This window comes from Microtus oregoni, unplaced genomic scaffold, assembly GCF_018167655.1.
Source record: "Microtus oregoni isolate MIOR12 unplaced genomic scaffold, Mior012 000038F_ref0000394, whole genome shotgun sequence".
NCBI lineage: Eukaryota > Metazoa > Chordata > Mammalia > Rodentia > Cricetidae > Microtus > Microtus oregoni.
The window spans coordinates 11,272,109-11,285,168 of NW_024543097.1; the positions used below are offsets into that span (position 1 = coordinate 11,272,109).

Here is a 13,060-nt window from a genome sequence, read left to right on the forward strand (position 1 = left end):
CTCAATACTTGCTCAGTCTGGCTGGTCTAGAGCTTGCTATGTGTGGATCATGCTGACCTCAGACTCAGAGATTGGCCTGCATCTGTCTCTCAAATACTTCAAATTAGAGATGTGCACCACTATGCCCAGCCCTTATTTTAAAAAGTCTTATTACTATATAATCATTATGCAAAAGGGTAGGTTTCATTATGACATTTCATACATATGTATTATATACTTTTGTCATATCCACTGTTACTGTTTTTTAATTCTTTTATCAGAAAGTGAGAAATGCATGATAAAAATGCTTTTTTAAAAATTTGTTTCTGTTCGTTTGTGTCATTTGAAACCAGGCTGCTATACTGTCCACTATCAAAGCCATTCCAAGTAATGGAAATTGTCATTCCTTACTTAAGGCCTCTTCTACACGTTTTTTTTTTCTTTTCTTCTACATGTTTTTAATTGTGTGAAGGCAAGTGTTTGAAATTGTTCCCATCCTTCAGACATTTTTTGCTGAATCCACTCAGTGCTGCCCCCAGAGCCTGTTAAATCTCTGAGTCAATGGTCATTCCCCCATGGGAAATCCTAGCCTTTTCCTGTGTTTTCATAGTTTAGTTTTCCAAAGACCCATGATCTCGTTTTATTTACCTCAACTGAAGACGTATTTTCTCATACCAAAAAGAAAGAAGGGAAGTATTGCTGAAAGTCCTTTCCAGAGAGAGACTTCAGCAATGCGTACCCCTCCTCTTTGGGTCCGAGGTCAAATGGAGGCAATATCCTGCCAAAGTTCACTTCGAGGAACCCAGGAATTTATCGGACTTCCTTACAGATCATACGTGGGAGGTTACTCACAGGGATGTGACTGCTCCTCCCTGAGAGGTCACACCTGGAAAGCCTTTACCCTGCAGAGATGAGGGCCCCTCCTACTAGCCTTTCCTGGCCCCCCAAATTCTAGATCTTCCCCAAGAGCTGTGCAATTAAGGCATTTACATACACAGGTGAGGGCCTCATGGCCCTCCTTTACCCCAAATGCAGGAGTATAAACAGTCAACAGCCCACCTGGAATGATGTTGGTAAGCCGAGCAGCTGAAGTCCACCGGATGGTAGTTGCTTGGTTTTGAGGACAATCACACTAGGGAGAGAGGAAAGGAAAGAACAAGAGGGTCAGAAATGCACAGAGAAAATGAACATTGTTGCTTCATCCACTCAATGCTGTTTACACACTCTGGTTCCTCTCATGGAATCAAATGTTTACAAAGGAGGTGTGAGGTGCCCCAGCTCCATGGGAACAACTACAGAATTCCTCAGTGGAACATCTTTGACCCTGCTCACTTGGAGCAATGTAGAAAGCAGTAGAGCCTTCCCTGGGTGGATAAGAACCAGGATTGGGGGGAGGGGATGTTCACCTGGAGTGTGGGCCATTGTGGAATCCTTGCCTAGCAATGCCTGGGGCCCTGGGTTCCACCCTAGATACTGCCACAATAAAAGACAGGGCAGGGAGGTGGCAGGAGAGAAAAAGACAAGGGCCATGGAACTGAGTCCTGTCCAGAATTAGTCCTGCTTGCTTTCAGGCTGTTCTTTCTCTGATTCCAGGAGCTGGGTTATCAGAGAGTCAGACCTACCCTACACGTGGGTGGCACCATTCCTCGGTCCTGAGCTCAACCTTGGCAGTTCCGTTTCTCTGCTTCCTGATATGCCCATATGTGAACAAGATCTCACTGCTGTAGCTTCACTAAAACATTTTTTAGGTGCTGTATTTGTGCACAGATGAGCCTTAATATTTTTAGATTTATTTTGTGCTGTGGTATACACCTGGAAGTCAGAGGACAATTTGCAAAAGTGTCTTCTGTCCTTCCACCATGGGGGTTCCAGCAATTGAACTCAGGTTACCAAATTTGGCAGCCAGTGCCTTTACCTGCTGTGCCATTTCGATGGTACGAAGGGACAGGCTTTGTCTACTTTTGTCTTTGGTATGGTCTAAACAAGAATGTCTTGACTCAAGAAACTTGTTCAGTTTTTGCTACCTCTTGTCAACTTTTTAAAGAATGAATGGAATTATTTTTTTTTCAGTAGATTGTAAAGACTTAGTGACTCTCTTCCTGTTGAAAGAAATTCCCATACAGAATCTCTGAGATGAATTATCTTCGGTGCTTAGGAGACTCAAGAATCCTACTATCTGAATAGCTCCTGATTCTGTTATGTAGCAGGCTTTCTTTTGGACCACCAACCAACCCCCAAATCATGCCACAGAGAAATCATGCCACGGAGACTAGTTATTATAAGTGGTTGCCCTCTGCTTGTTGTTGTCGCCCCCCCCCCCCCATAACTTAATTTAATCTGTTCCTCTTCATCTCTGTTTGGCCTTGGAGCTTTTTTACCTTTCTTGCACTCTGTACGTCCTACTCCGTGTCTGGCTGATTGGCAGCTGCCTAGTTGGCCCCAGGCGTCTTCCTCTCTCCCTCATTCTCTTCATTTTCTCCCCCTGAGCCTAGATTCCTCCTCCTATTTATTCTCCCTTCCTGCCAGCCCTGCCTATCCCTCTCCTATTGGCCATTCAGCCTCTTATTAGACCAATCAGGTGTCTTGGGCAGGCAAAGCAACGCATCTTTACATCATTAAACAAATGCAGCACGCACGAATATAACACACTTATGCCTAGTTGAAGTAGTAAGCCACAGCAGGGAGATAGACTATGGCAATGAGGCTACAGTCTCCAGGACCCCCGAGAGCCATAGGACAGTAGTGTTGTTTGGACATCCATCACAAAACAGAAGAAGGTCCTGCTTGAAAAAATGTCCTAGGTGAGCTATAAACAGGAGGAATCACTTAAGAATGTTTCAGATCCCAGAGTGCCTTTAATGCCAGCACTCTGGGAGGCAGAGGCAGGTGGATCTCTGTGAGTTCAAGGCCAGCCTGCTCTACAAGAGCTAGTTCCAGGGCAGACTTGATAGCTACAGAGAAACCCTGTCTCGAAAAACAAAAGAATGTTTCAGAGCAGCAGGGTGGTGGTGGCACATGCCTTTAATCCCAGTACTCAGGAGGGAGAGACAGGCAGATCTCTGTGAGTTTGAGGCCAGCCTGCCTGGTCTACAGAGCGAGTTCCAAGACAGTCTCCAAAGCTACAGAGAAACCCTGTCTCAAAAAATAACGAGTTTCAAATTATTTTAAAACCTATGAAATCAGAGGTTTCTTAACCCTCTCACATGGACGGGTAATTCCACGTGCATCTGTTTAGCCCCAGATTAAAAGGGACCGAAAAGGGACTCATTAGTACTTCATTCAAACTGCATGATGAGCAGAAGGCATTATGGTAAAGATGGAATCTGGGTAGCTCCTTAAATGGTATGGTTCTATGTAGCGGGCTGAGAAAAGGCTGGTGTGAGGAAGGTGTTGCCAGGTCTGCTGGGGAATTCAGATTTCATCCTGCGGAGGGTATTGCTATCAGTCAGCTCGGGATGCTTCTGCTTAATTTGAACTAGGAATTATCAAGAGGCAAGTAATGCCAACCAAGCGAAGGGGTTCCTAGTGTGGAGGGCTATAGTCTGGTCTGCGTTCCTGTACTGGTGCAATCGATGTGGCTGTTGTGTATGGTATGATTTTTTGTTGTTGTTGTTGCTGCTGGGTTTTTTTTTTTTTTGTCTTTGCTCTCAGCATTGAAGTCCATGCTTAGCTATCTGCTTATGTGTCCTTAGGGTCTCTGTGCTTGGTGTACAGAAAGATGGCACATGGCTCATTATTGTCACCCAAGGAATGTCATATAGTAGCCATCGGGCATTCTGCACGTGTAGAGATTGAGGAAGATGCTACAAGCTTGACAGAAAGCCACTAATACCTAAACGTGGTTACCTGTGACTATGCCCTGTGAAAACAGCTCCTATCAAGGAGGAAGGCCTTGGGGGAAGGGGTTCCCAGAGACCTTGAAATAGCACAAAAGTAGTAGTACTTTTAGCATAGTGACTTTTCATTTTACAAAGTTCTTAAGAGAAAAGCTTGAATGTTCTGTTTGGCTGTTGGGTACACAGTCATATGCCGTGGCTTGTTTGCTTGTTCTCTCTCTCTCTCTCTCTCTCTCCTTCAAGACAGGGTTTCTCTGTGTAGCCCCAGCTGTCCTGGAATAAGCTCTGTAGCTCTGTAGACCAGGCTGGCCTAGAACTCAGAGATCCTCCTGCCTCTGCCTCCTGAGTGCTGGGATTAAAGGTGTGCACAACCACTGCCTGGCTAGACTTTCAGCTTTTCAAACCGTGAGCTAAACAAACTTCTTTTGTAAGGTTTGGGAGCCTCAGTGACAAGACCCTGACTAAGGTAATGAGCCTGTCACAAAGTAAGCAGAATATAAGAGAGAACATTATACCCTGAAAAGCCTGGGAGCTACTTAGGAGCCGCCATTCCCCAACATCCTGTTTCACAGCGGTCATCTCTCCTTTGGCCTACAGCCTTATGCACGTCCATGACTTGATCATGGGGATCTGGTTTTTATGAGGTCCTGTCAAAGTCTCCAGGGGGGGAGATGTGTGTGAGGAAGAGAATAAACCTGTGAGCCTGTCTGGTTGCAGACAGTATCACCACATAAAGCAAAGAGCCAGACTTTATTCTAATGAAGCCAGGTGTGGTGGCACATAGCTGTCATTCTAGTACCTGGGAGGCTGAGGCAAGACAGAGTTCAAGAACAGCCTCAGTTACATAGTGAGTTTGAGGCCACCCTGAGCTGTTCAAGATCCTGTCTTTAAAACAAACAGCAGCAGCAGCAAGAAGAAGAAGAACTAAACCCCGAACGATAGCCCCCTCCAAGAAACTTAACTAGGGAGTAAGGAATGAGGTATGTTTCAGTGGGTCCATGAGTTGAGAGGACAAACAGGTTGGAGTGACTCTCAGTGAGGAAAAGCTTGCGCAGGAGACCTCGTCAGGAAACCTAGAAAGCACCCATGCCTCTCAGACACCCAGAAGAGTGGAGAGAGAACAGGAGGAGCGCTGAAGCCACCAAGGGAACTGGAAGGCGTCCTGTCCACACACGGTCTGTTGGACACATACTGCAGCTTTGTGAGTCACCCTCACTCCGCAGGAAGTGATAAACAGGAAGCACACCTTGGCTTTTGAGGGGACACACTTCGGGATGGAGGGCCAGATCCTGTTTGCTATAGGGCATGTAGGTGCCAGTGAAAGCAGAGCCAAGCCTTGGCCGAAGTGTCCGCAGCTGCGTCTAACAGTTGTTCCCAGCTAAGCCGACCTGGGCATAGAGGAGGCATTGTGCTCCAGCTGGGCACTGTCGCCTGCCTCCAATCTGCCCACACAGAACTGGCTGTCCTCAGATTCTGAATCCAAGGGTGATACCGACGCAAAGGAGATACTGGATAGGACCTGTGACCGGTCCACACTGGCTACTTCTCGATCAGCTCAGTCCAGACAAATAGTCCTCTATAAGCCTGCACCTGCTAGACACAAAGTTCCCGCTACTCTGGAGAATTTAATTTATTACAAGTTTATCTTGGGGCCTGTTTTTTATTTTATTTTATTTTTTTTTTGACTCCAGGGTTCTGTTCTCTTTGTGGGCCTTTCTTTGGAATTCTCACCATGAGGGGCCGCTTCAGGGTTGAGTTCCTTCCATCTGACTTGATCAGGAGCAAAGCCGGATGATACCCAAGATCTGCTGGAAAAATAGAAAGAACCACCAGTCAGATGTGAACAGCTACGAAAGAGGCCAGAGGACTTTAGAATGACTTGTTAAAACTGGCTTTTGGGACTTGGAGAGATGGCTCAGCAGTTAAGAGCACTGGCAGATCTTCCAAGAAGTCCTGAGTTCAAATCCCAGCTCCCACATTCAAGCCTCCCACACGGCAGCTCCCAACCATCTATAACTGTAGTCCAAGGGATCCATTGCCCTCTTCTGGTGTGTAGATGTACACGCAGACAAAACATCCGTATACATAAAATACAGAAACAAATACATCTTAAAACTGGCTTTTGGCCTGAGCGGTGGTGGTGTACAACTTTAATCTCAGCACTCAGAAAGCAAAGGCAGGTAGATTTCTGAGTTTGAGGTCAGCCAGTCTGGTCTACAGAGCGTGTTCCAGGACAGCCAGGGCTACACAAAGAAACCTTGTCTTGAAAAACCAAACCAGCAAACAACAAGAAGTCCCTGGCTTTTGTTTTGTTTATTTGAGAGACGGTCTCGTGTAACCCAGGCTGCCCTGGAACTTTCTAAGTAGCTCAGGATAATCTTGAACTTCTGATCTTCCTCTGCCTAGAATTAAGGGCACGTGACACTGAAGGGTTAATGACCCATGCAATAAGGAACTTCAGAAGAACCGAGAAACTCCAGACTCAGCATGCTGATAAGAACACCTGTCTGGCAAGAAAGCCAATACAGTAATGAGAACATCTGCCAGCATTGCTGGGCCCTGAAACTACAAGGAAAAAAATCTGTAGACAAAACTTCCCTCTCTCAACCTCTCCCTAACGCCGGTTGCCTCCTGTGCTTGGGTATACAGTCTCCACTTCCCCTGAGAGGCTGCTTGCTTGCTTGCTTGCTTCTGATTAAAGCCTAATTCTGCTTCTGCAGAGGTGTGTATCTTTCTATCCATGTTGCCTGGATCAATCCGGATCTAACACCCACCAAGCCTGGGTTTATGTGGGGCAGGGCAGAGAGTGGGGAAGGACACGACCACGGGGAGTGGGGATCAAACCCAGAGCTTCAGGCATGATGGGCAAGTACTCTACCAACTGTGTCTCATCCCAAGCCAAACAGAGTTGTTTAGTGCCAGTAAATTTAGACTACTAGTTTTGGAGCCTGTCCTGGAACTAGCTCTTGTAGACCAGGTTGGCCTCAAACTCACAAAGATCCGCCTGCCTCTGCCTCCCAAGTGCTGGGATTAAAGGCGTGCGCCACTACTGCCCAGCAAAAGCTGACATTTCTATTTGTCAACAAATGAAGCCATCCCAGAGGCTTGAGGTACACCAACTCACACAAGACCACATGGCCCTCTGTGCGAAGCCTCAGGCAGCTTCCATGGTCCGGTTTCCAGTCACAGCTCTGGCTTTGCTTCTGGCTGAGCTCCACACAGCTGTAGGATTTTCTACGTGGAGGAAGGGGGCTTCCTGTCTAGAATGCACCCTTCCTTTCCTAGGCTCTGGCACGCTGATTTTGGAATAAGCAAACGACTGCTTCTCGGATCATCTTTCGCTACACACAGAAAAAGGCACTGTAGGGCAGAGTGAAGTATTGGAGAGATTTGAAGCCCGGGTAGTAGATGAGTCAAGTTAACCCTTTCTTTCCTCTACTTATCCCGGTCCTGGCCGTTCCTGGCATCTAGATGTCAGTGTCATTGCGGTGGTACTAGCCATCGACTTGGAAGCGCATTCTTAGAACCATAGCCGACAGCATAAACTGTACGAATGGCTCTTTATGACGCGATCGGTCGTGGGTTCAGATCTCCCGGGGCCGGTGATGTCCGACTGCCCTCAAGTCCGGTGTTGGGTAGCCACCGGAGGCCGACGCCGATGGGACCCGGGCGGAGCCGAAGCCGGGCGGCTAGGCTAGACTAGACGCGTCGGGAGGAGCCGGCCGGCGGCACGTGACCGACCGCGGAGGCCGCGGCCCAGAAATAGCCCCGGCGACGGTTCCGCCCCGCGGCGGCCGAGAGCGCTGGGAGACGGCTGGACGCAGGCTGGGCGCGGTGCGGCCCGGACGATGCTGCTGAGCCCCGGTCCGGCCCGGCCCAAAGCACATGATGGCGATACGGGAGCTCAAAGTGTGTCTTCTCGGGGTGAGTCCTGACTCCAGCCTACGGGGATCCCCGCTCCCGCGCGCCTTTGTCCCCCGCGCCGCCTGGCCCCGGCGCGCTCCTTCCCGCGCCCCGCACCGGCCGCCGGGTCCCAGCTGCTCCCGAGCGTCTCCGGCTGCTCCATTTGCACCCGCGTGTAGGGGAACCTTGGGCCTCTCCAGGTTGAGGGGTGGGCATGGGCACGGGGGAGGGCTGTCGAGGACCAGACGATAGAGGGTCCTGCAGTCCCTTGGGCCCCTAGGGCTTTCGTCTCCGCCACGGATGGTTCCCTCCCTGAGGAATGCTTAAGTTACTTCGTGGAGGCACTGGTATTCCTCTGCCTCCTGCGGGGGTTGGGTAGGTGACTGGTGGCAATTGCTTTATTCACTTAGAAAACAAGCCATCAAATCAGTCCTTCCTACTGAGGGTAGGAGAACCAGAGACTTGGCCGACTGTAAAGCAGAAATGACTAACTATGTATGAACTGTGTGTCCAGTACACTTTTCGTGCCGTGGATGAACAGAAGCAGGACGATCCCCTCCAACACCCCCCCATCGCTCTTCCCCTTCCAAAATGAATCTTTCTTAGTCCCAAGAAACAGAAACAGTCAGAAACAAAGAAAGAAACAGCATCTAACCCTTGCGACCCGCGGACCAGACATACATCTCAACTTCAAGGGATTCAGTGTTTGGGAGTCATTTCCTTGGGGCTACCCACATTAAATTTCGGAAATCTTCCAAAATTAGAGCTGGTGTTAAGCCGTGTTTTCTGTAGCCTTTGGCATCAGCACCACGTGTACTGCCCTTGAAGTTGGCAAAGTTGACTCTGCTAGGAAAAGTGTTTCCTAAATAGAAGAGCTGGGCAGGGTAGGTCCGTATTCATTCTTCTCAATGACAAGCTAATGGGTTCGTCAAGATGGACGTGAAAGTGTATACAGGTCACGATTGTAGACTAGGATTGAATGTACCAAGGGTTTGTGGCTTCCTTCGTCTGGGTTCTGATGGATCCTTTGCTGAAAAGCCTTGGGAACTGACCCCACACTGTCCTCACCACTTACAACCAGTTGCTGTATTTGTGGAGAATCCCATGGGGTCGGACAAAGGCCCTTTCTTCCCCTTTAGTGTTCAGCAAGGCCTTCCCAGGGCTCCTCACCCATGCAGGCTGCCTGGGATGCTGTTCTTACCTTTCTCTCTGTAACTTCTGGTGTTATAACAACACAAGCTTCGTGTCTTCTGGGCTGTCCACTACCGTCTAGACTTAGATTTCAAGAATCCATGGGAGAAAGGCCTTTGAAGATTTAAAAGGACTGTCAGGTTCCAAAGAAGGAAGCTTGGGTGTGTGGGGCGTGTCACAATTAAACTTGGAAAAAAAGATGAAACAGGAAACATTTTTGGCTCCTGGGGGTGGGTGACACTTTCTCCTTTGCAACCTGCCGAGGGGCACACTCATGGTCCCAAGACATCACCCTTAGCTTTAGTTTCAGTGTTTATAAGTCCTACCAGGAGAGTGACCAGGTGACAAGAGCTCAGAACCAGAAGTCAGAGGGCCTGGTCCACCTTCTGCATCAGGGTTTGGAAGGGCTGAATGAGTGGCTTAACTGTAGGATGAACACATCATGCCCTTCTCTTTGAAGGTGGAGAGCTATACTGGATGGCCTCTTTAAGATATATGTGTGATACCGTTCCCTGATGGTCTGTGATGCCAGAGTAGACTATAGCAAGCCTGGCTTGAGGAGAGGCCAAGTCAAGAATCTCTCTCTCTCTCTTCCTCTCTCTCTTCCCCCTCCCCCTCTCTCTTTTATCCCATCTCCACAAACAAGCAGTCTCCACCAGCTTCCTGGAGGCTGTGTTTTATCTTGATCTCTGTCTCTTTGCCACGGCCCTACAAGTAGGAATCTGAACTGGAGGTGGAGGATTCTGTAACCGAGAAAGAATCTTTAGAAGTTTTGAAACTTCGTTCGTACCATAGCACGTGGATATCCTCCTGATTTTGAAGGTAGTTGCACGTTTTAGTGTTCCTGAGGTCAGAAGATAGTCTGTTGCAAGGAGAGATAGATCTTGTCCATAGTGAGTACTAACTAGTCTTTAGGCTCCCTGGCTTGGCTGGTCCTTCTCTGGGCCAGGCTGAATTTCTAGCTGTTTATCTAAATAGACTGGTTCTTTCTATGAGGTGGTGTTTGAAGGAGGCCTATGGCCCTGTACTGTCTGAATTTGAGAGAGCCTCTGGGCCCTAAGATGGAGAGGGAATCAATGATGAGCCCTTTGGTCTTTTTAGGATTTTAGCAGGGATCCTAGGAACCTTCTGTTCTTATGGTGAGGGTCGTCTATTCCAGGTGAAGTACTGCATGTAGATGGCCCTCAGCTTCCTGATCTGTTTTGAAAGCTATGTCGCACCTCCCCGAAATCTTAGTATGATCAAGATCCTGCCAGCTTTACCCTCAGATATGTAGAAGGTGACAGAGTGTATTTACTATATAGCAAAGCCTTACTGTTGCTGGAGAGGCTTAGTGGCTAGTCTGGGCTTGGCCTCTTGTTGGAAGACATGTTCCCTGCTCAAGGTACAGGCTGGTTTTTTTTTTTTTGAATGGGTCCCTGCTGGTGACTCCTGCCCTTGGGTTGGAGGATTTATCTTCTGACATTAGGGTCATTGTGACAAATAGGAGTGCGAGGGGGCCAGGTGGCATGGTCTCTTTCCCTGTCCCTGTGCCTTCTAGAACGCTGGTGCTCTTACTGTTTACTTGGTGTGTCTGACTTTGTTTCTTTGAGTGCTCCAAGTTGGATTGGCATTGGCCTGTGGGACGTTCTCTGATAGCTTAGTGTATTGACTGGTTTTATGTCAGCTTGATACAAGCTAGAGTCTTCTGAGAGGAAGGGGCCTCTATTGAGAAAATGGCTGCCTAAGGTTCAGCGGTAGGGCATTTCTTAGTGATTGATCGGGGAGGCCCAGCCCACTGTGGGCTGGACTGGTAGTCGTGGGTCTGTAAGAAAGCAGGCTGAGCAAACTATGTAGAGCAAGCCAGTAAGCATCACCCTTTCATGTCCTCTGCATCAGCTCCTGCCTCCAGATTCCTGCCCTGTTTGAGTTCCTGTCCTGACCTCCTTTGGTGATGAATAGTGATGTGGAAGTGTAAGCTGAATAAGCCCTTACCTCCCCAACTTGCTTTTTGGTTATGGTGTTTCATCGCCGCAATAGAAACCCTAAACACTTAGTGATCTCGAAAGTCAAGCGCTCGAGAACATCAAGTTAATTTATGTTTCCTGTTATACATTTGTGAGCTTCCCATGTTTATGCCACATGGGACAGTGCAGCCAGTCTTTGAGAGTGCTCTTCCCTGGGGGCAGTGGGCACACTGTGGAAGCTAGCCATGGTTAGGGGCAGGTTTGACCCCACTGGGCAGTGGGCACACTGGAAGCTAGCCATGGTCAGGGGCATGTTTGACCCCACTGGGCAGTAGGCACACTGTGGAAGCTAGCCATGGTCAGGGGCAGGTTTGACCCCACTGGGCAGTAGGCACACTGTGGAAGCTAGCCATGGTCAGGGGCAGGTTTGACCCCACTGGGCAGTAGGCACACTGTGGAAGCTAGCCATGGTCAGGGGCAGGTTTGACCCCACTGGGCAGTAGGCACACTGTGGAAGCTAGCCATGGTCAGGGGCATGTTTGACCCCACTGGGCAGTAGGCACACTGTGGAAGCTACCATGGTCAGGGGCGTGTTTGACCCCACTGGGCAGGGGTCTGTGGACCCTCAGGATCCAGTCAGTCACAGTTTTGCTAATAATGTGCCAAGCTATCACACTATGGAATCTGTACTAGTGTTACGAAACAGGATGCTTAAAAACAACATCCCCCCCACCCCCACCCCATCGTACATTCTCAAACGCGAACAAAAACAGTATTGCAGCAGCTGTCTTAACCTCAAAGGTGGAAAGTTTCCCAGTACGAATTTTTCTCACACATTGGCATGTGGCAAGAGCAGAGATGGAGACAGAGAGGAGACAAGGAGGGGGAGGGGTAGCCTATTTCTTTTGGGCCTGTGTGCTTAAAAAACTGCTTCCGGATGGGAACCCAAAGAGGTTTGTATTTGTGCTTTGGTTGTCTTGACAACAATTTAGAGATGTCTGCTACTTCCTTAGCAGCTGAGTGAGTATTTAAAATACAACTGAGGGCTTCCCTGCTTCTGGTGAGGAGCAGTGGAAACTTCTCCCCGTGGCCTTTGTCAGTATCTCTGTGGTGTCTCACCAATGAGTATGCGCATACCCAGGATTTCCGGGAGGCGTCTGGGTGGTGGGAATGCAGATTTGTGCAGGGCTTGTCCAGGGAAGGGCTCTGTGAATCCAAGGGCATTAGGACCCGGAGTGGGCAGTCTTCTTTAACCACAAAGCTCAGCTCATGGGAGGGGTGTGATGTCAGATGAACTACTCTGAGCTCTTGGCTACTGAGAGCATCCCATAGGGTCATCTGAGCGTGTTGGGAGTTGCTGAGAAGTCGTGCATACTGTGTTAGAGTAGGTAGCTACAGTCTCAGTCTGCTTTCTGTTTCTATGTAACAACATACCCAAGGCTGGAAACTTTGGGAAACAAAGTCTGGTTTATGGCTGTGGTAACTATAGAGCCCCCAAACTATGGCTCTGGCCCTCCGATGGCATCAAATGTGTCTGGGATGAGAAATCAAAAATGGTAGAGACTCGGTGGTCAGTGGGAGAGAAGTTGTTTTGGGAGTGGAGCCCCCATTTCTCTCTCAAAACCTTACAGTAAGGGGCTGCTCAAATCCTGTCCGATCAGTGTCCAGATCCCTCTTCTTCAGCTGCCCTTGTCTCTTAGCTCACACTTTCCCTCAGTACATCATGGAACCATCCTGGCCTCACTCCATCAGTATGCTCTGTGGACGCCGCTTTCTGTCCTTGCTGCCTAGTGAGTGACTTCTCTACCTTGAATAGGCCAGAATTTACCTTACCAGCTTCCTCAAGTAGAGGCAGTACAGTCCTTCGCCTCAATAGGAACTCAAAACAGACCTCAGCAAGCAGCCTGTTCCTCACATGTCCTTGTGTCTGGGGAGATTATACTCAGGACCCATGTCACACGGCCACTGGCCCCTTCCTTATCTCCCTGTTCTGGTTCCATTCTGTTGCTGTGATTAACAGTGCTTTGACCAAAAGCAGTTTGGGGAAGAGAGTTTTTTTTTTTTTTTTTTTTTTTTTTTGGTTTACACTTCTGGGTCAATCCATTATTGTCTCTTAAAAAAAAAATCCAAAATCTTGCCGGGTGGAGATGGCCACACCTTTAATCCCAGTGCTTGGGAGGCAGAGGTAGGCAGATCTCTGAGAGT

General features: G+C 48.7%; 1 protein-coding gene across 1 annotated transcript in view; it reads left to right on the plus strand.

The window, feature by feature from the left end:
- Positions 1-7,555: 7,555 nt before the first annotated feature.
- Positions 7,556-13,060, plus strand: part of Rab31 (RAB31, member RAS oncogene family) — a 121,071-nt gene continuing 115,566 nt past the window's right edge. Inside the window, exon 1 of the mRNA XM_041631895.1 lies at positions 7,556-7,739. Within this exon, the coding sequence (XP_041487829.1) occupies positions 7,701-7,739 (39 nt within the window). The 5' untranslated portion in view covers positions 7,556-7,700. The remainder of the gene's footprint in view (positions 7,740-13,060) is intronic.